This window comes from Pseudopodoces humilis, chromosome 1 (genome assembly GCF_049639895.1).
Source record: "Pseudopodoces humilis isolate 2021_Gansu_Grassland_sample_001 chromosome 1, ASM4963989v1, whole genome shotgun sequence".
Lineage (NCBI taxonomy): Eukaryota > Metazoa > Chordata > Aves > Passeriformes > Paridae > Pseudopodoces > Pseudopodoces humilis.
The window spans coordinates 148,188,986-148,211,440 of record NC_142200.1 but is presented as its reverse complement, the minus strand read 5'-3'; the positions used below and the strand labels follow the sequence as shown (position 1 = coordinate 148,211,440).

At 46.8% G+C, this 22,455-nt stretch overlaps 1 protein-coding gene and 1 long non-coding RNA gene across 2 annotated transcripts in view; one reads left to right on the top strand and one right to left on the bottom strand.

The window, feature by feature from the left end:
• GARS1 (glycyl-tRNA synthetase 1) overlaps window positions 1–16,934 on the bottom strand; it is a 23,664-nt gene extending 6,730 nt beyond the window's left edge. The window contains exons 1-12 of the mRNA XM_005527778.3: window positions 16,719–16,934; window positions 13,598–13,699; window positions 11,126–11,228; window positions 9,946–10,087; window positions 9,187–9,275; window positions 7,643–7,719; window positions 6,202–6,347; window positions 5,564–5,713; window positions 3,957–4,119; window positions 2,826–2,990; window positions 499–606; window positions 32–177 (exon numbers count right to left, since the gene is read on the bottom strand). Coding sequence (XP_005527835.2) covers window positions 32–177; window positions 499–606; window positions 2,826–2,990; window positions 3,957–4,119; window positions 5,564–5,713; window positions 6,202–6,347; window positions 7,643–7,719; window positions 9,187–9,275; window positions 9,946–10,087; window positions 11,126–11,228; window positions 13,598–13,699; window positions 16,719–16,856 — 1,529 coding nt within the window. The 5' untranslated portion in view covers window positions 16,857–16,934. The remainder of the gene's footprint in view (window positions 1–31; window positions 178–498; window positions 607–2,825; window positions 2,991–3,956; window positions 4,120–5,563; window positions 5,714–6,201; window positions 6,348–7,642; window positions 7,720–9,186; window positions 9,276–9,945; window positions 10,088–11,125; window positions 11,229–13,597; window positions 13,700–16,718) is intronic.
• LOC148185264 (uncharacterized) lies at window positions 16,232–22,455 on the top strand. Its single transcript, XR_015773653.1, has 4 exons — window positions 16,232–16,399; window positions 18,764–19,294; window positions 22,013–22,146; window positions 22,233–22,455. It is a non-coding gene; the product is annotated as an uncharacterized LOC148185264 (long non-coding RNA).

Sequence of the window (22,455 nt, the reverse complement as noted above, 5' to 3'; positions counted from 1 at the left end):
GAGGAAGGTACCACACACAGAGCCAGCTCACCCTTTCTCATTGAGCAGCTGCTCCATGTCGCTGATGTAGCACTCGTCACACATGGAAAGGTATTCCATCACCACCTTGGCATCCTTCTTGTAAGCTTTGCCAATGGCTCCCTTATTGGCCTCAAACTGAACAATGTTGACTGTTCTGTACAAGGCAGTTAAGGAGCCAGTGAGGACAGAAAGCAGGGCCTGGTTCCTTCATTATGTCAAAGTTAATTGCTACACAACACAAAAACATCTCCACTACTGGATGAAGGAACTTCCCTCTGAGAGAGGAAAGCAACAAATGTTCAGTTCTTTCCAGGTCACTTCCCAAAGTGATGCTGGCTTGTAGTTGAAGGTTTCCCTGATAAATATACAGGAGCAACTTGAAATACAGCTGTGCAGATCTCCAAGACATCTCCCTGTCCAATCCCTTTCCACTTGAGGAGAAGCTGAAAGGAGCTGAGGTTTATTCTGAAAGGATATAGGTTCTTTGAGATGCTTCTCAGCTATGAGAGGAACTTTGGTGGCGCGGGCATGGCAGGAAAGGTCATAGCAGGAGCGATCAGCACAGCCAACGATCTCAATCCAACCCTGAAAAAACAAAACTGGAAGCTTTCACCAACTCACTTTTTTGTCCACTTAACCATCAAATATGTTTATTCACCCTTAAGCCCTCCCTGCTCCCATGACTATTTTTTCTACATAATTAGCTCTGTTACAATAAGCAGCCCTCCCTCACCAGTTGCTCCCTCATTTGAGTGATTCCATTTGTTTCCAGAGGAAATGATCAGTCATCTACCCAGTGCCTGTGCTCAGGGCCAGCTTTTCCACATGGCTTGGCAGAGCACAGCCCTGTGCCAACAGCTCAGGCTGGGGCCAGAGCACACAGTCCTATCACTCACATGCCACAGACACACAAGGCATCATGTCCCCAGGGCTCCACTTGGCCATGGGACACACAGCAGGGAATCAGCCACACTGGAATGGCCAAAAGCCTGGCTTAGGAGCTGCTACAACACAGATCACATGGCAAGAGAAGCTCTTAATTCGGTATTTCAGCATGTGTGGCAAGGAGGAATCTCAGAGCACCGTTCACACTGGATTGGTGAAGCAGCAAATACAACCTCCCCCTGGATTTCCTGACAGACAATCCCCTGTAAGACAAGGCTCAGCAGCTGCTTCCCACTCACTGTCACATCAGTGTGGGATGCACAGGCAGACAGATGTTGTGTGGTTTTCCAAGCTGGAGTGATATAGCAGGGTGTCAGAAAAGGTGTGTGAACAGAAAAAATCCCTGTGCTTGACAATTGTGGTGTTCCAAGGTATTTTGGAAGATTTTTACAGAAATTAAGCCATTAGGTTGTTACAGCTGCTTCTCAGAAAACACAGAATACAGGTTTATTGTTCAACCTGGAGAAGAGAAGGCTCTTCCAGTGCCCAAAGGGGCTTCAGTAGCTGGAAGGAGACTTTGGACAAAGACATGGAGTGACAGCACAAGGGGGAATGGCTTTAAACCAAAGGATGGCAGGTTTAGATTAGACATTAATAAGAAATTCTTCCCTGTGAGGGTGGTGAGGCCCTGCCACAGGTTGCCCAGAGAAGCTGTGGCTGCCCCTGGATCCCTGCAAGTGTCCAAGGCCAGGCTGGATGGGGCTTGGACCAACCTGGGATAGTGGAAGGTGTCCCTGCCCATGGGAGGTGGGTTGGATCTTTAAAATCCCTTAACCCACACCATTGTATGCAGTAAATTTATAGAATGGATTTTAAGCTACTCAGACCATTTCCCTTCTTAAAACTGAGTGCTGTAGGCTGATACATTTTTGGTTAGAGTTAAGTAACAAACCAAAGCATGGTCCAGCTCCCAAGGTGTTCCTTTCATGCCCCTGGGATTGCTGTGCTCACTCCTGGGTTAGGTTGTTGGACACCCTCTCTGTGAGCACTGTCCTCACCATCATGACAAGGCCTGCAAAGAAAGCTGAATAATCTTATTTACATGGTGTGGCCCACACATGTTCAGTTTTGGGCTGGCTGGAAAGAGGCTGTGAACTTGTGGAAGTCAGCTATGGACATTCAGAGGAAGACATTCCTTCAGTCACTTCTCCAGGTCTTTTCTATATGAAGACAAATCACTCATCTGAGCTGCAGGAGGTTTGTTTCTTCCCTAATCTTAAGTTTGGTAGAAATTTACTGGCTGCTATTCCTCTAACATGCCGTAACAAAACATCACTAGTGATAAGTCTAAATCTAACCAACAATAAATGAGGGAAAAAAAGGCATTCAACAAGGTTTGAATGATAAAGCTCTTAATGACTCAGCAGGAAGATGATAACAAATCCTGGAGGAATTTTTCTTCCAGCACCAGCTGTCTGAACTGGCAGGAATGAACTCATTTCTCACAGCATCGAAGAGGGAAAGGAAGAGCAAGCATTCAAGCAGGAAGCAATCTGCCCTGGAATAACACCTCCAGCAAAACAAATCCTTCCCCACTGCTGTTGCAGAAGTTACAGTCTTTGGAAAGCACCAGGACTCAGTTTCCTTTAACTCCAGATGAAATTTGACCAGTGAAGTGTCCCCAGGCTACTTTAGGCTCCAGAAAAGGAGCCTGGACCTACCAAAGCAGCATGAGCAGCTCCTAAACTTTGTGCAGGGAGCCCACCCTCCCCTTGGTCCTGGACTCAGAATATTTCAACTGCACTACGTGTGTTCAGACCAACATGGAGCCAGCCAGACGCATCAGACTCACAGCCCTAACTTTAAAAAACAGAAATAAACAAGGGGTTCCCCTTGCTGTTTCCACTTTGCCCACTTACATAGGAGGTTTTGGACTCTGCATCCCAGCAGTCACAGGCATAATGAGCCATCTCATTCTCCATGTGCTGTCGGAAGCGCAGCTTCTCCGGGGAAACGCCAACCTTCGTGAGGAAGAGGTAGATTCTGCCGATGAAGTAACCGAGAACCGAGTTATTGATCACACCCTGCAGGGAGAAAAAGCAGGAAGAAAACACCCACATGAATTCCTAAGGAAGCAAAGTCATGATTTGTTGAACTTCTGCAGGCAACCTGACATGTTACAGATAGAACTTGTGGTTAAGTTCTGTCTCCTCTGAAGCTGTTACATTTCTTGAGATTCACCTCCTGCCACTGGCATCATCTCCATCTGACCCAAACAGCGAGATACTGTCACTGCAGGACTCATCACCCACTGGCTCTGAGGATCACCTACTTGTAAATACCCCACTGTATGCAGCAGTGCAGTCACTGGCCTTACAACAGCTGCACCCTACAGTTCACAGCTGCAATACAACAGAGGGGTGGTGTTCTCTTTTTTTATTTTGGCTCTTGTTTTTGGGGCTTTTTGCTTTGTTTATGTTTTTTAAAGGCAGTGTTTTGGTGGTTTTTTTATTATTTTTTTTCATTTGAGGGTTGGAGGAAATGGGGTGGAGGAGGTTGGTAAATCAACCCATTCATAATTAGACGAATCAGGTAGTGATTTATCTAATTACTGAAGCCACATACTCATGGGGGTCAGCAGCTGGATATGAGATTCCCAGATACTGCTTGTATTAATATTCCTTATTGTCCCTCTTCACTAGCTAAGTGTGAAGTTTACCTTCCAACCCCGACCCCAGCACTCCTTGCTACCACCTGCACTCTTCTGGTAGCAAGGCCCAGATCTCAGTCTCACTGATTCACTGAAGAGAATCTACTCATAAACCTGGGACCAACACAACACAAACTTTGTGTAAGCCCAGCACAGGGAGCTGATCCATGCCCTCAGTCCTGGATTCGGAATATTTCAACTGCACTACGTGTGCTCAGACCAACAGGGGACTGGACATACACATCACTCAGAGGCCCAGTTTTAAAAAGCCAGTTTGTAACTTGGCCTATAGAGCAATGCTGCAGGGAGCAAGCTCGGTGTGCTGTGGGAGGAAGGTTACCTGCTGGACAGCGTCTCCCAGCCGCATGACGTGCGCAGACTGCCCGCTGACCTGGGCCTTGGCCGAGTACAGGAGGATGTTGAGATCTGCCACGTTCTGAAACTTGGGGTGGTTTTTCTCACTGGGGTCCACAAAGTGCTCAATTTCTGCCATGGTGAACTCCCTAGTGAAAACAAATGTACACACATTAAAATTTTTATGTGTTAGATCCTAATAAACCATTGTGCTTCTCATAGCAAGCTGGTAATTTAAAATCATATGCAGACCCAGACAGGACAATGTGCAGACTAGAACATGAACTAGTCTCATCACTGGATTTATTTTCATTTTTAAATTCCTAACAAAACTTTCTACATATTCATCTAGAGCTCTCCAGGCCATGGTTAACACCACTGTGAATCAGAGCAGAGAACACCATCTTTAGAAGTACTTCCAGAAGTTCTCTAGAGTTTTTCCAGACTTCTGTGATGCCCATATTAAAAGCAGTTGCTCTTTACAGGGTCTGATGATTAAATCACTAGCTTTAACTCATGTCAGAGGTGCCAAAAATAAGCAGGTGAGGTAATAATTTCCTGAAGATAATGATACTGCAGCACACAGCAATGGCATGAATTCTGTTTTAAGAACTTGTCTTTAATATATCTTTACTCAGAGATTGATTCTGAGCCTTCTTGCTTGAAATCACTTTCCACTGAATTAGCTCATTATCAAGAACCTTTAAAAAAGCTCTAGGTAATCATTAACTGTAAATCACAGCCATCAGGGTGTAATTTGCTGTGATTGCATAATAACAGTCTCCAATATATGTGCCACAAGCATAACATTTATATTTGACTGAAAATTATTTCCATGAGAGAAGTTCTCATTTCCAGATGAGCAAAACAGAACAGGAAGATTGAGGAAATTCCTGAGTTCCCTCTGTGCTAAAGAAGCTACGGCCTCTCAGTGATATTTATGGTACCACAAAATAATCAATTACCACGTTTACAACACGTACTCTGCCTGTGCATGGGAGCTCTTGTTCCAAATTGTATGGAAGAGACTTCCAACTAGGATAGATCAGTTTAAATACAGAGATTATCCCTAGTGAAAGGCAATAATCACTTTTATCCAAAGACAGAACTGAAAATAATTTCCAATAACCCTGAGCTTTCCAGCTTGTCTGATCTTGCGACACAAACACTGGTCCTGAGTCAGGAAATCTCCCAACTTCCTCTCTGGAGCAAGTTGTAGAACTGCATAATCTGCAGGACTGAGACAAGGAAATATTGCTGCAAGGTCAATCACGTTTTGATTTCAGTTTCAAAAATTGCACAAACATAATTAAACAAGCAAGTCCTGTAGAGAACACAGCTACCTTTGACATGACCCTTTTAGGCTATGATGGAAGCCAAATTCTGTCAGTGAAACTGAGCTTCTAATACAACAATTTCAGAGATTCTACTTCTCACAAGCCAATCTTGGAATTCTGTACTTAAAATCTAAACTGTGAGTCTCATCAAGCACATAATCAGAATTCCTCTGGGAGACAGCACTAAAGTAAAACCCTGCACAAACCCTGGAACAAAAGGAAGATGCTCCCTGCTGAAAGAGGATGTTGGCAGTACCTCACTCTGATAAGGCCGGAGCGGGGTGAGATCTCATTCCTGAAGGAATTTCCAATCTGGGCAGCAGCAAAAGGCAATTTGCCTTGGTTAAACTCCAGCAGACGTTTGAAGTTGAGGAATATTCCCTGTGCAGTTTCTGGCCTCAGATAGCTGAAAGGAGATGGGGAAAGGAAAAATTAGGAAGATTTCAGGGTGGGAAAGCAGGGAGAAAGCCAAAGTTGCTACAAAATTTACAGGTGAAAATTTTTCTCTTGAGACTTTTAATTCCAGACCAAAAAAAAAAAAAAAATTAAGCAATAGACTGAAGGAGAAAAAACTTCACCTCCTTCCTCAAACAGGTATCCTGAAGTAGCTTTTCTACAGCCATGAAGTCACTGACAGTTGGAGACCAGCATAAACTGGCTTTATGGAAACTATTCCAACCAGCAAGGGCACAGCTGGTTCTGTATTATGGGTGCTTTAAGTATTTTCATGATTCTCCAACAGCTCCTTCTTTCTCCTGCCTTTCCCCAGACTCCAAGGAATGCTACAGGAGGCTGGGACTGACATGCAAGGCAAGGCTACTCCAGAGATTTCATTTTTATTCCAAATAATCTCTAAAGCAAGGAGAGTGTGAGCAGGATGAAATTAGCACCTACCCAGGCATGTTTCCTCCAGGCCCAATGGAGGTCTTGAACATCAGATTGAAAGAAACAGGAGGGGACAGGTCATTCCCAGTGACAGGAGACTTCACATTGTAGTTCACAAAGAGATCTGCAAGCTCTTGCTGGCCATAATTGTCCAACTAATATCAAAACACAGGAGAATTATTTTAATTACTAGACAAGATAACAGGAATGAATGTCCTCTTTATCTTTTACTGAGTGTGATCCACAGCTCTGAATCACCTGCCCAAAATATTCCTTTCTAACCTGAATTTTCAAGCAAGCTGAAGTTTGAACTAGTGATACAAGAATACACTTTGCACATTTGCAAACCCATTTTAGTAATAGGTCTGGGATTTATCATACCACAGGAAGTCTGAGCTTAAGAGTGGGTGTAAAGCACAAGAAAAAATCACTGGGACTGCACCACCACCCACCAGAACAGATTCTTTTGAACAGATCCAGCTAAAACATGGGGAGGTCTGTGCTGGGAGCAAAAAAAAAAATACAGCAATGAGAGAGAAGAAAGCTAAAATTTCTGCAGGGTTTTGTTTGCACTCCTTTCTCTTTCTTCTGCTGATTGAAACACAGTATTCAAGCTATGCATCAGATGCCCTTTCAGAGCTGTTCTGCATTTCTAGTTGTCATGATCTTTTATTTACCAGGGAAAAAATCCAAAAACAGGATATAAAAATACTTTATTAATAGAGAAGTTTCCCTAAAAGATGGTGAAAGTTCTGTGTTGTAGTGTGGAAAACCTAGTGACAGCTGCTCAGTGATGCAAAACATTGACAAAAAGAGTTTCTGGAAGGAAACATTTGTTCAATGCATGACTTTGGAAGCATTTATCCTAGAAGTCATGAGAACAAACATTAAAAATAAAATAAAACAAAAAAAATAAAGGCAAACATTTGTACAGTTGTTCAGGAATGTCAGCCTGAGCACCAACTATTCCCATGGTAAACACAGGAAAAATATTTGTGGGGTGCCAGAGACAGAGGAACAAATCCCCAGTGCCTCAAAGCCAAGAAAATTTCAGAACAAAGCAAATGAGTGCTAAGCTGACTCAAAAAAAAAGCCCTGACAAAATTTGTGATCCATCTCTGCTGCTTTGTATGACAATCCCACAGAAGGGACTGACAAATGTAAAAGCTTTCTGCCAGGGTATGAAGTGAAACAGAACAGACCATTTCCAAGACTGAGCTTCAGCCCTCTCAACCCAACACTCAAGAGATTCATTAACATAATAGCAGCAACTCTCCAAAACAGTGAGGGAGATGTGATTCACCAGCAAGCTCAGAGTATTTAGTAACAATTAAATTTTCAGTGTTTGAGAGGCTCTCTGGGGTAAAGACTTCTGAGATCCTTCAGGAACAGAAAAGGATGACTGCCTCTGGAGTCTATCACACACCCCTTTCCCCGAAGCAGCACCCACCTGTGTTAGAACATTTTCCATTTCTGCCTTTTTCTCTGCCGTGCACTTCTTGTCAGACATCAGTTTCTGCAGGTGAGCTGTAAGAAAAGTTGGTCATGAGTTTATAGTCCAATTCCACCACTGACCCCAGCATAAAACAACTCAGAAGGATCCCCCAGCATGAGTTTAGTCATGTCCACAACTTGTCCTGACAGTGTCCACCAGGGTAATTCCAGTCATGGCCTCAGGGCAGTGCTGACCTCCAGATCACTGTACTGGTATGCCACAGGAAAAACAACACATTCTTATCCAGTTCCTCTCCAATATTATTTCTCTAAACTCAAGCAATGGCTTTGTAGCCCTCTTCTTGATTTCTATTACACAGACTAGAAATGAAATATCTGATCCCAAGCAGCAAGGCTGGTTTTATTCACAGAGGCAGGTACAGAGCTGGTACCGTGGGGCTGGACTGCATTCCACGTTACAGCACAACATCCTCCCTGACACACAAAGGCACACAGTGATGCCAGGACTTCCCACTCCTGTTTGAAAAAAGCAATTTGACTTTTTAGTCAGTAACAGCTCCGTTTGGCAGTAACAGCAGGTGGCTGCTCACAGGGAGGGGCTGCAGAACACAGGGACATGCTTGTTGATGAGGCTGCTCACCAAAGGAGGCAGAGGTTGGATGGGTTTCTTTTGAGGGTTTTTTTTGGACAAAAAAAAATTCTTGATGAAAATCATGAAAAATGCTTTAATGCCAATATAGATTGTTCTGCATACTTGAATTTCAAGGAAAAGGCTCAAAAACCAGAGAGCACAACTCACTTAAGCAGAATGGAACAATCCTTCCATTCACAGTGGAGCTGTACATGAGAAAGTTTTCAAACAGGCTTCTTATTTCTGAGATTCCTTTGTGTGACCTTCTTGGTTTGTTTTTCCAAACAAATTTTAATAACCAGGAAGAAGTGTGAGGACTTTGCAAATCAAAGAAATGCCTGAGGTCTATTTCTAAGGTGCACATTAAAGTCACCCACTGCCACATAATTGACCTCTCACAGGAAAAACATACTCTGACCCATCAGAGCATCAATAAATTGTTTCTCAGTACTTAAAAAAGCAACTGAAATTCAAGAAAACTAAGATCAGAATGCAGTGGAGTACATGTGGTGGTTTAGGTTTGCTGATTTGAGTTTTTTGATAAATGTATTGAATAATGTGGGTTTAGTGCTGGTTAAAATTACTAGTGTACTTATTATTATTCCTGTATGGAATCTTGTTATATAGGGAATCCTTGACTTAGTACTATCTTAGTAATCTTTCACAGCCTGATGACACTGGATTTTATAAAAAGGGACAAAATAGTGTTTTCACCAGAGATCCTGAACCTCATTTAAGACACTAACAGAACCTACAAGATTTTTGGTATGGTGTAATTAATTAGCTGCAAACACAAGTATGAAAGACTGGCTACACCAGCAGGCTTTCCTTGAGAAAGATTCTCTTTCCCAGTGCTTGCACCACTGCAGGAAATCCCCAGGCCCACCTAGCTTGGAACAAAATCAAACCTTTTAAGAGATGATCGGCACGAAAACATTCCCCGTTCTTCACATCTTTCACCATGAAGTCAGCAAACTTGTCTACATGGCCAGAAGTCCTAGAAGAGGTGACAGACAACAAGGAATGTGACAGCTGCCACCAGACAGCCCCAGGTCTGTGTGATCCCAGTGGACAGACCTTTATCAAAGTAAAATCCTTCAAAAATTGCAGGCTCACTCCTGCTTCAGATTACAGAGTTCACGTTAAGCAGCATCACCCCTCAGAAAATATGATCTCTGGGAAGCATCAATACATCTAAATCTTAAAATGTGTCACAAAGAGGACACTTAATGCATTCAGGAACTGCATTGTGATCAAAACTAGACACAGCTGCAGTAGTGAGGAGTAAGCACTAATTCAGGTGGAGATATTCCCAGTATTTTATATCTCAGCTGCATGAAAGCTTCTGCCCTTTTTCTTGTCTTCTTGATCTTTTAGAAAAAGGAATAATGACAATTTCTTACCTAATGGGACTGATAGGAGGCTTTGAACTCTCAAATGTGAGTGCCACTGCTTTCCCTGACTTATGAAACAACAGCTTTTCACACTGACCTGTGCAGTGGTACCTAATTATGGTATGAAATTAGGTGACCCAGACTCAAGATCCCTGTGGGTAATTTTACAGAACACTAAAAAAAGCACCTATGACCAGAAATCAAATGCTGCAGGTAAAAAAACAAAACAAAACAAAACCAACAAAAAAAAAAAAAAAACAATCCCACATTTACTTTAGAACTGGCTCAGGTGTGAGCATGGTGCAGTCAATCTCCAGGATTTGCTCTTCCTGAATAAAGTGATGTCTCCATGCTTGGATGATGTTGTTCTTCAAAGCACACCCAACAGGCCCAAAGTCATACAGACCACTGACTCCTGAGAAGAGGAAAAGGTAAAAAAGAAGTGTGAGATTGTACAAAGCTGCACTGTTTGGAGGAGATGTCCTCCCTTCTCAGCATTTCCATCAGTTGGTTTCCTTTTATGAGCATGAAGCACAGTTCAGCTGCAGAGTACTGAGGCATCAGTTAGTGACAGAATCTGAAACAGACAAACTCCTGCAACCAACAACCCTAAAAATGACATTCCCTCCACCAATGGACACAATGGACTCTGTTTTGTGGAAAGTTTTGTGGGAGCAATCTATGTGAAGGAGGAGTCCAAATACAGAAGTGATCATGCACCACCTGAAGCAGTGCTATTGTCAGTAATAGATAACACATATCTGCAAATCACCAATGTAGCTGCAAAGATTAACAAAAAGCCAATAAAACAACTCAAAGTACTTAATTTAGCATCTAAGGTGAAAGAGCAGTAATGATAGAGACACTGTGCTGCTCATATCAGCCATCTGAAGAGGTTTAACAGCCACATTTATTCACCTGTGCCATAAGGTTCATTGGAAAAGTTCACTGAGGGAACAGGTTCTGAAGTTCACAGTGAGTTGAAGCACTGTTGGTCCCCTTGTGGGCCATTCACTTAAGAGCTGGACTCCATGATCCTTGTGGGTCCCTTCCAGCTCAGAATATTCTGTGATTAATTTGCCAAGAGAAGCTCAGGTAGAGATGAATGGTTATAAATAATAAATAAGCTGATGATCTCCTTAAGCCCCAAACACCCTATCCTCAGCACAGAAGCCATCTTCTACCAATGTAATGCTCAGGACATGCATCCTGGAGCCCACATCTCCATTCAGAGAGCACAAGACAAAAACTGAGCCCCATTCCAACCCAAACACTTCAAGAAGGGAGAATTCTTGAAAGGCTTACAGACTCAAGCAGGAAAGTTTAAAGCAAACTTTTAAAAAATAATCTTGTATGCCACATTAATATAACATTGCTAGAGTGCAGCATTTCACCCAGCTAGAAAGACCAGAATATTAAAGGGATTGAAATCTACATTTCTTCAAACCCATACCTCCATAAATAGAAAAGGCTTGGTCATAGAAAAACCTTCTTTTGAGAGTGTCTTCCATCTTAGCTCTGTCCACGATGTCATCTTTGGGCTGTAAGGCCAGCTCCTGTAAGTCAGGCAAAACAAAAGCAGTTAATAGCTCCTGATTCTGGCAGGAGGAGAAATCCTCTTCACCCACCAGAGTCAAAAGTCTGCAAAGACCACTTTGAAGAAGAGGTATCCTGTCAACATCCTTATTTTCCAAAGAAGAATCTTCCCACTGAGATTCAAGTGCTCAATTATGAACATCCTTGTCTGAATCCAGCATTTCAGACACTTGAGATGGACTCATGACCTAACTTTCCCTGAGCAAGTTATCCTCAGCTTTCCTCACAATCCCTGTAAAAAAATGCAAATTTCCAAAGCAGTTCTGACCTTCTTCCCTCTCCTGACTATGAAAAGAGCTTCAAGTGAGCATCTCAGACTGCACGTATCTAATTCTTGGCATACATAAACCTTTCAGTAAGGTGTTCCTCACATGAAAGAATTTTGACTGTGAAGATTACAAGCACCATCATCCTCATGCTCTGCCAAAGGAATAATTTTAGGTACTTGTGCAAGGAAAATCTATTTGTAAAATTTAGGTCTGCACTCAGAAAACTCAGGAGTGCCTTAATGCCCTGACAAGATACTGTGAAAATGTTTAAGAGCAGATTCACTATTTTATCTGAAAACCTGTGATTTTTGCAATCTAATCCATTAGCGAGGTCAACAGACTTCAAAGATTTCCTTCAAAGAAGCTGTTTTGATAATTAAGGCAGAGTTAAATCCAGAAGTTCAATAAATTCAGATCCTCCTAAGTGTCTCAGACTATCAATTTGAAAAGCCTTTGGGTAACAAGAAGTATTGTGTGTCCATTTATTTCAAACTTCCCCTTTTCTATCATCAACAAATAAACGTGGTCTAATTTTAAAAGCACTGTACTCTGTGTACTCAACTACTCCACCCTGCTCAAAGCTTCAAATCCAGAGATGCTCTGACATCTTCAAGCAGGAACCACAGCGGCCTGAAAAACACCACTGCTGCCTTCCCCAAAAGGTGGAAGGGATTCTGATCCTTGCTGGGAACAGCACCAGGACAGAAACACTCCCAGTACTGGAGTGCTGCACTCCCAAGGGCAGATGCTGCGTTTGCAAGGTCACCCTTGCACTGACAGCCCACACAAATTGTGTAAGTGCTAAGAAACCTCTCCGCTGCATCCTACAGGCACCCTCCAACACAGAGGTGGGGCTCACAGGGATATCAGAACTCCAAACCTGCCTGGTGACACCCACAGGGATGCCAGGACCCCTCACCTGCCTGGTGACACCCACAGGGATGCCAGGATCCCTCACCTGCCTGGTGACACCCACAGGGACTCCAGGACCCCTCACCTGCCTGGTGACATCCCCCCAAGCTCCTGAGGGTTGGCACACAAAACTTGGAAAACATCTAGACAATATTTCCTCCAGGATGACCTAGCTATCAATGCAGGTTTCATGCAATGGTTTCAAAGCCCAGTCCCTATGCTGAATACTCAGTAAAAATGACATTTTCTTGGTTCAGTGTATGTAAAAAGGCAGCCACAAGGCCAGACCTGGCAGAGAGCAGCACCTGTTCATCCCACGTGACCCTTTAGGACAAACAAGGTCAATGGGTTTCAGTTCAGGTGAACTCACATTCTCACAGTCAGGCAGCTGTAAGAAGTGTATTTATTCATTAATTTGTTTATTTTCAAGTGTACCACCCAGGCACAACTACAACTATGTTTACATGAAATAGAAATTAGAAAGAACCTGGATGAATCTGCACAACTGATTGTTTTTAAGCTTCAAGAGTTTCTTTCTGTTGTTTCAGTCTGGGAAGGGGAGGAAAGCTCACAGGATAAGAAAGCGTATTTTTCTTTTTATTGATCTAAAGACAACAAACTTCAAATTCCATCATTTAATTTGCACAAAGACTTTTCAGAGCATGGCTGCATTTAAAAGGGAACGCAATTTCACCTCTAAGGCTGAGGAGAACTGCAAGTCATTTGAAACATTTACAAAAACTTTGTTACTGTAGCAAAATGGGTGATTTCTAAATAAACTCATTCTATGACAGTTCAGGGAATTTCAATGCACAGAGTATCTGAAAATTCACCCCAGTTAACAGCATGTGCTCTCACAGCACACAAAAAATCTATACAGCAAACAAAGGTTAGTGAATATACACTCAATTTCAGCTTTGATTACTGAGCAGCCTGAATGTATTTGTTTCCACACTGATTTAATGCTAACAGAAGTTAGTGTAAAAAGTAAAGAATGAAATTGCCACTAGTTGGAAACCAGCAAAAACTACTTCCGAAGTGATTCAGTCTAGAACTGTCTAGACCAAACCTGCAATAAATAATTAAGAAGAGATTTCAAGGCTTTTCAGACAAAACTGTGGAGCTCAGAATTTAATTTCCAGACTCACCTTTGCTTCTAGGACCCTCTTCCGAGCTTTGAGCTCTGCTACTGCTCTGTCTATGTCAACCTGGGGAGCCTTCTCTTCCTTCAGCTTCCTCACCAACTCTCCCTAGGGGGAAAATAACATTATAGATTCATTCTTTTCCACAGATAAGACCTCTCTTTCTTCCAGCTCCCCTGACAATCCAAAAGGAGATTTTTGTCCAGCCTGCACACAGGTCTCCAGAGGCTGTGAAAGAGAAACACGCTTTAAGACTTAGCAGAGTAGACTTTATTAGGGAAATTCAACCACCCCACACAACTGTTAAATCACAGAGCTGCTATTCAATATCCATGTTAATTATATTCCTCTGTGTACATCATATTTCCACTAATTCCTGGTTTCTGTCTTTGAGGATGCACTTACTATATTTGCAGCCCAATATCTAAGCGCAGAAAACATTGCATTTTGAGTAAAAATTGTTATTATTTTTAAAACCAGTTCAGTAACTCTGAGATAGAACAAAGTCAACAGCAACAACAAAAAAATGCCCTTTAAAAAAAAAAAACCCAAAGCCAAATATTTCAGAGCAGCAAAACTCTGCAGTGGGCCTCACAGGAGATCTTGACCTGAGTCAAACCAGCACCACTTTGTTACAATTCCACAAAGGTCTCTCTACTCTGTGGGGATGATTCTCCCCTTTCAGCCCAGGGAAGTGCTCAATCCCTACACACCCAAAAAAGGTTCTTTTATGAACATCAGCTGTCAAGACCAGCTTGCTCCTGGAGATAAGTTAACTAAAAGTCTTCCTTTGAGTCCACTCTTCTTCACCAAAACCAGGATCTAGCTTGAATTGCTGAGAAGGACAAAGGTGCTGGGAGGAAAAAAGAGATGCCAAAGCCACCCCAAGTGGGATATTCTAAAAATGGGATGCTACAAGTTCAGCATTTTTCTTGTACCTTGCATATCTTGAGGGAAAAAAGAGAAAAAAAAAAAAAAAAAAGGAAAAAGCCCCCATAATCCACAGAGAATATAACATTTCCACAATACCAACTTTTCTCCCTAGATTCTGAACTTTCCTGATATAAACATTACAGGTAACTGAGAAAGCAGAGAGAAGAGACTACACAGATTGCCATTCTGTAATCAGATTAGAAAAGATAAAAGTGCTCCAGAGACTGAGGGGTTCAAAGGCTCATTTTATTAATAAAAGGAAGTCTCCAAGGACTGCAATAAAACACACACAAGGAGAAGAAGGAAAAATAAGAATCCTGTCAGGATTAACCCCATCAGCTACACGAACAGAACAAATCTGCTGTTTCCTTCCTGTTAACTACTTAAACCAAAACGTGAAAGTTTCACTCTGGGGCTGAGGACTGCAACTTCCATTCCTGGGAAACGTGGCAGAGGGAGGGATCTGAGCTGGTGTTTTTTTCTTTTAAAGTAGAAATCCAAATTGCCTTTGTTGAGCCAGGGGGGTCGGCAGTGGAAAAACATCAAGGCAGCAGCAAAGCAGCTCCTGCTGACTCAACAGAGCCCTCACCCTGCTCACTGCTGAGCATCCAAAAGCAGCACACAGCAACTCTTTGTCTTGACCTATAAGTAAGAGTGCTCAGACATACGCAAGGAGAAGGGAAAAAAAAAACAAAAACAACCCAAACACAACTGAAACAAATAATTACGCCTGCTGACAGGACTCAATCTAATTACAGCTCCGATCTTGAGCCCTGCCCAAGAGGAGGAGTGCACAGCAGCACTCGATGTGGCAAATTTTGCTGCAGCTTTGTCCCACAGACCAGCAGAGCAGGGAGGGATCCACCCCTGGATCACGGCAGCTTATTGCATCAGGCACTGCTGCAGGAAGATAGGCTGCTCCCTCTCCATAGGCTGAGTCCCTTAGGTTTAATTAAACCACTTCTCCTGGAGATGCCAGACAGACTCCTGCATCCAGAGGCATCAACCACCCCGATCTTTGTTATCCCCTCCCTTTCCTCCTGTGCGAATATCTCTGGGAATTACTACAGCCAGTTGTACAACACAATATGTGTGGCCCCAGCTGGACAATTTTATTTTTTTCCCCTTGGTGCCCCACATCCCAGTTTAAACCCCTGAAAAGAAGGGGTGCGTTGGTACTCACAGGCAAATGACAGCACCCAGGATTTTAAACTAAATAAATTGGCTGGTTCTAGAGATCATTGCTTTATTTACAAGCAGCTCTCCTGCCAAGGCATTATGCTGTACAGTGATTCATAATAAAAACTCACTGAAGTGCTGGCATAATTAGAGGGCCATAAATCCACTCATTTAATGGGGAAACACACGCACAAATCTGCGAATACAAGGGACACACGCATAGCTAAGGAGAATAATATGGATTCAGCCACTTAAAGGAGGCACATGGGGGACACACAGGTCTGGCAGGTGGTGAAGAGAGGAAAAGGAACTGCACAAGATCCATTACCGTACACAGCCGGAGTGCCAAGGTTTATTTAGGAAACGAAGAGACAACCAAATCCTTCTCAGGTACGAAGGGTTATAGAGGTAAAAGGAGGGAGATGGGATGAGAATGCGATGCAGCCCCAGCCAAAAGGACACATCACCCACCTAGATTAATGAGAATGATGAAATGGAAAATATGCAAAGGAACTACCATCCCTTACTGCATCAGGCAAATATGCAGCTCCAGAGAACGTCATTTACCTCCGAAACTCAGCTCGGAGGGGACATCACCGCGTGACCCCGAAGGGACGAGGGACACGAGGAGGGGCCCTAGGGCAGGGCACGGGGAGCGCCAGCCCGGGCACAGCCAGCCCGGGAGGGGACACCCAGGTAGGCTGACGCACAGATCCAGCCCTGCCAGGCAGCTCCGGAGGGCAAAGAGCCAAGGGGGGAAACCCGCACGCGATAGCTGTGCCCGAGGGGCCGCCCCGCACCCGCTGGGCAGGAACCCCGGGGACACCCACGGGGACAGCCGGGGGCCGCTCCGAGCCGGGAGCCGGAGCCGCCGCAGCGCCCGGGGGGATGCGCCAAGACCCCTCCGCAGGGCAGGCAACCGCCGAGGGGCCCCGGGGGCACCTCCCACAGCCCGCCCGACCCCCGGGCGACACCCCCGAGCCCCTCCGGCGGGGCGCGGGCCGGGGCGCGTTACCTGCTGCCGCACCGCGTTCCGGAGCGGCGCCAGCAGCGCCTCGGCCTGCGGGCCGTCCATGGCGGGGGGGGCGGCGGAGCGGAGCGGGCGGGCGAGGCGGCGCAGCAGGGCGGGCAGGACGCTACGGGGAAGCGGCATGAGGAGGAGGAGAAGGAGAAGGAGGAGCGGGCGGAGCGGCGCCCGCCCCCCGCATGATGAAATCGCGGCCGGGGTAAAGCGCGGCGCGGGTGAAGCGCGGCACTTTCCGCACTGCCCGCAGATTCGGCACGGGGCGCGCGCGCGCGCGCGCGGCCGGCAGGGGGCGCGCACCGCGCACGCGCAGCGCCGCCGGTGCGCGCTCCCGCGGCCCCCGTGAGGGGAGCGCCGCGCCCCCGCGCGGCCGGAGCGGGGAGAGGCAGCACCTGCCACCCCCACGCCCCCCCCGGGGACACCGGACACCACCAAAGACACCCCCGGGCAGCCCCTCCGGACCACACAAGGGTTTGTGTATGCTGGGAAGTGCCACATCCTCCCGAGTTGTGCGTGGGGCAGGGTGACGCCTGCCCGGTTCCTTCAGGTGACGTGTCACCCCGAAAGTGTGGCTGTCCTTGGGGTTGGGGGTACCCCGCGGTCCTTGAGCACACCGCCAGCCCCACAGCAGGGTTCGTGTGTGGTGGGAGTACTGCACCTCCCGTAGGGTGCGTGGGGTAGGGTGGTACCTGCTCCCCTTCAGGTGACACCTGACACCCCCAGAAGTGTCGCCGTCCATGGGTGGGGGACACCCCGTTGTCCCTGAGCATCCCCAGGCCCACACCAGGGCTCATGCTGTGTCCCCCTGCAGTGCGTGTGAGGCAGGGTGGCTCCTGTCCCCACCCAGGTGACATGTGTCAAAATGTCCTTGGGGTTGGGGACACCCCACTGTCCCTGAGCATCCCCAGACCCACACCAGCACCACCCACACCCTCTGTGCTCAGTGTCCCCTCGTCCCAGAGCCACAGCCCCATAGGTGTCCCGGCCTTGGGGCAGGGACTCGCAGGAGCGAAGGGGATGGTGGGGGGCTGGGGGCAGCGTGTTGTTTTTCCAGTCAGCTGCAGTACTTGAGCTCCAAAGGCTTTGTAGCTTTTGGGCTCGGCGCTGTTTTGCTTTGCGCTGATCCACGGCCGTGCCTCGCTGCCCCGGGGCTGTGCAGGGTGGGTTTAGGGCCGTGGGCAGGAGGCCAAGTCCTGCTTTTCCCAGTGTGGGGGGTCTTCCCTGGGAGCCAGGCCAAGCAAGCCCAAGTCAGGCAGAGGAGCTGTGATGAGCATGGTACCGCAAGAGAACTTCCCATCCCCGGGAGTTAAACCCTCTCTGGAAGAGAATCCAAACAGCAGTTACATAAAACAAAATTTAAGGCAAATTTTAAAAAAAAGCAATAATAATAATAAATGCATTTCCCACACATGCTTTCCCCACTGCCCTCCTCCTCCTCACCCTATCTCCTTCTCCCCCTCCCACTCTCGGAGCCGGGAGCATCGGCACTGATGCAATGTTGGCGTAATTGGAGTATTCAGGCTGCTATTTTGTACCTGTCTGTTTATTTGAGAGACAGCCTCAACCTCCTAATGAACGCGTCTGAATATTTATCTGCTGCTCCTGAATGGTGCATTTGTGTTTCAAATGCTTAACTGTTATTTTTATTTAGCTGCAAATTGCTGTTTTTATTTCGCTGGCGTACCTGCTTGGAAATTGCTGTAGCATGAGGTTAATGCCGAGCTGTTTTCTATTTCTGATTTTTTTTTTTTTTTAATTAATCCTGTGCTGATAAAAGTGTAAGGACTGGCTCTGCCGTCCCCTTCTAGCTTGTCATGGAGTTAAGATGTGAAGATTGTGGAATCAGCCTCGGAAGGAACTGGCTAATGTGGAGGAATGAGGAATCCCAGCCAGCTGGGATGGTAGAGGAAACATGGTCAGAACCCTGAGATGGAAAACCCCAGTGACCAGAGGCAGCTCTGTTCTCCTATGCTACACTTGAAGGTATCCATACCAAGTAGCAGCATTTCTCAAAAATCTCTTTTTCCTCCTCCTAGAAGGTTTCCTCCCCTCCTCAGTGGCAGAGGCTTGGTCCCCAGGGCAGCACACTGCAGGATTGAGATGGGCCAGACTGGTGCCTTGAGCCTTTTCCCCTGGATGAAATCCTGCCTTGCACAGGGTGCTGACCCCAGCAACGCCTCTCCTTGGAAAAAAAAAAAACATGCCTGGGACCAGTTCCAGCACTGTCACCAGCTGGTAAGCGGCAACCTCAACACAAGGGCCAAAAAGATCCCCTCCCTGCCCCATTCCCAGCTAACTGTGGATGCAGCACTTCACACAAAGGACTTCAAGAAGCATCTGGCTGAGAACACCTATGGAGCAAGACCTGTCCTTGTGAACAAATCCTTCACGATGTGTTTGTCCGCCCATGCTCTGGGCTGGCTCAAGGTTTGGGTTGTACAGTCAACTTGAACTTCTAAAGTTGTGTTGGGTTTGGGTTTTTTTAGATAAAAGAACAAAGCAATAAAAGAAGAGGAAAAAAGGGAAGGAAAAAGGAGTGTGAACACATTTTTGGAGCAAGGTTAGAGGTGAGTGAGTGGGGAGAACACAAGGAAACCCTGAATGGCCCTTTTGTCATGTTGCTGGTGAAGATGGAGAGCGTTGATTTGGAATCCTTGGATTCCTGCTGGATCCTTGTTAAGTAGTGCAGGATGGCAGGAAAATCAGGCAGGGTTTTGCACCCAGCCATAGCTGACATGAGAGACCATAAGCAAACTGGATTCCCAGAACTGGGTCACATCTGGGGTTGGTTGAACCTCATCTCCAAGCTAATTTCAGTGGGAAGGGCTTTGTGCATCCAATGGAGGGCCTGTGGGCACAAACCCACAGTGTGCCTGTGCCATCTTCCCCATACTCTGGGGTCCTGGGGTGCTGCCAGACTGTTCTGACCCACTCCATCAGAGATGATCTCTTTGTCTGGTCTGGTTTGCCAAGAGGACCCATTGCTGGCATCATCTTTGACACCCCTTGGGCGCTCCTGGGCACACCATCGCTCTGGCTGACATCTCACAACTACCCAGGGCCCAGCTTTCCCTCTCCTTTTAAATCTGATTGCAGCTCTGCGCCTCTTTGCACCTGATAAGCATCATGGTGGGGGCTGTTTAAATATGTCCATGTTAGTTTTCTGCTCTGTACCCCTCAAAAAGACCCAAAGGGGCAGGATGGGATCTAGGAAGTGCATTCATTACTCCATCCCCTTCTGGGGTGGCCTTTGAAAAGCCATCTCCATTTCCTTCCCTGGGTATGAAATGGGACTGTTACCCCCAATGTAGAGGGGAGCTCCCAGCACAACAGGGGAGATTTACTGCATGATGGAATTTACAGGAAGATACAAAGGAAAGGGGGGTTCAGGCCTCGCCCCCCCCTCCCTCCCTTTCAGGTTGCAAACTTCAAGGTACAGAAACAGAAAGGTGTCATCATCCCTGAAAGATCTGTGGTGTTAAAGACATGCGAGAAGGAAGAGAAGATACGCGGCTGTGTCCCTCCCGCCGTTTTCCGTGGGGACCAGCAGCAGTGGGGGAGCAACGAGACCACAAAATGGGAGGCAGGAGGGAGCCTGCAGTCAACGTGAAGGGATGGAGGGGAGGGGAGAGCCCTGCTCCTGCCACAGGGTATTTCTTTTAATGGAGGGAAAGGAGGATAAACCCTTCGCAGAGGCATAAGGAGAGGAGAAGGTGCAGGAAGGGGAGGGGGAGAGAGCCACAGGCAGGAGTGCATGGCTGCTGGGATCGGCGCGGCTCCTCAGCTCGCAAACATTCACGCTCCACCGCATTTACGTCTCGGCGCATTTTCCAGGCAGATGCTCCAGCCCCGCTGGCAGAATCCCCTCGGAACCCCCCAAACCCGAAGGCGATTCCCCCGCATGCAGAGGGATGGCGGGGGGTGTCGGAGGGGTCCGGGCTGTGTTCGGGGGGTTCTCTCGGCCGGGGCAGGGAGGACACCGGGTCCCGGTACCACTAGATGGCAGCGGCCCCGCTGCGATCCCGCTGCCGCCGCATCCCGGCCCCGGCGCGGGGCCTCCCGGCTCCCCGGCATCCCCGCTGCGCCCTGCGAGCAGCGCCCGGGACAGGCTTTCCGTGCCGGCATCCCTTGGATAAACGAGGGGCACCCGAGCCAGAGGCTCTTTCGCAATGCGGGGCGACGGCGGGGACAGTCCTCAGAGGCTCCGACGCCTGCCCGAGACAAAATCCTCCCTTTCCCTTCCCTCCCACCCGCGCTTTTGGTTTCCTTCTGTTTTTCTTTCCTTTTTTATTTTCCCCTGTCCCTCTCCAAAGGGCTGCCTGCTTTTCCCTAGCTCATTTCAAGCGTCAAGGGTTGCAAAATCAGACAGATGCGCCCTCCGAATGCAGGCTGAGCAGCAGCAATGTGCACACACGGTCCAAGCTGATTTCCCTGCACTTGGGGATTTTTAGGCTGGCAGTAAACTAAGGAGGGCCTGAGGCAGTCTAATAAATAGCTTTACCTGACTTTCCTCTACAGGGCTGCATTTTTTCAGCCTTTGAAATAGTGTGGCTGCATGCAGCCTGCTCCTAGGGCACAGGCCCCAGCTCCTGCCTTCCCCCAAGGAAAAATGGTGAGAGAAATACCTGCTCTTCATCCAAACCCCATGGCACAGAGCATGCAGATAACCACGGGATAAATCCCTAGGCCCTGTTGTCATCTCTGGGGGGTCAAACTGGCTGCAACAGCCACCACTGCTCCTTTCGATGTGTCCCTGCTCCTGTGAGCCATTCCAAGGGTGGTGCTGCTCTGTCCCTGGGCTACCTGCAGGGAAGGATGTTCTGACGGTCTATCTGCATGTGGAGTTTCCATCTGCTTTACTGTCATTACCCCTGTGCTGGATACAAAGAAATCGAATGTTTGGTGTGAGTGTGTGGGAGACACTCTGGATGTTACTGAAACTCACCCCCTCCTGGGACAGGGTTTTTTTTAGACTGAAATAGGAAGCACAAACCTCACCCTGAGCTTCCTCTAGGGTTTGGTTCTTCCTAGAGGTTTCTCCTTACTGGAAATTTCTTTCCTGCACCTCTGGCCTGGATCCAGCCAAATTATTAAGCACAAGTTTAGCTTCAAACCAGCATTGCCACAGTGTCTTCTTGGGTGGGTTGGATTGTCTTGTTCCTCCTCACCTTGGGAAAGCTCGTGCCTCTCCATGCTCCTGCTGTGATATGATGGCAGTAAGAAGCAGGAGTATCAGCTTGATTTGCTTGTGCACCAACCACAAAACTGACCCTGTTCGTGTGCAGGAAGAGAGCTATCAAATCTGTGAGGGCATGGGAGTGCTGCATGTGAAGATTTGGGATCCCCAAGCATGAGCACCTGATGTCTACAGCTCAGCCCATCCTCATCCTCTCTGCTCTTCTCACCAGGGGACAGTCAGGTAATGCTTAAATTGCCAGTAGTGCCAGTGAATGTTTGATACTGGCTGAAATGGCCAAGCAAAATCACAGCTGCTGTCACCAACAGGGACTCACAGATTTGCTTCTGTATCAATGACAAGCCACAACACCTGTTCTCCAGAGACTGGGACCACCAAAAAGTCTGATCTGTTTTGTCACACCCTCCCAACAGCTTGGACCCTGATGATCTCCCAGGTCTGGGTGTGTAAGAGCTCTGATGGAAATTCATTATGATTTCCTGACCCTTCCCCTGCCATGAATTTAAATTCCTCAAACCCTAATGCAAGGAA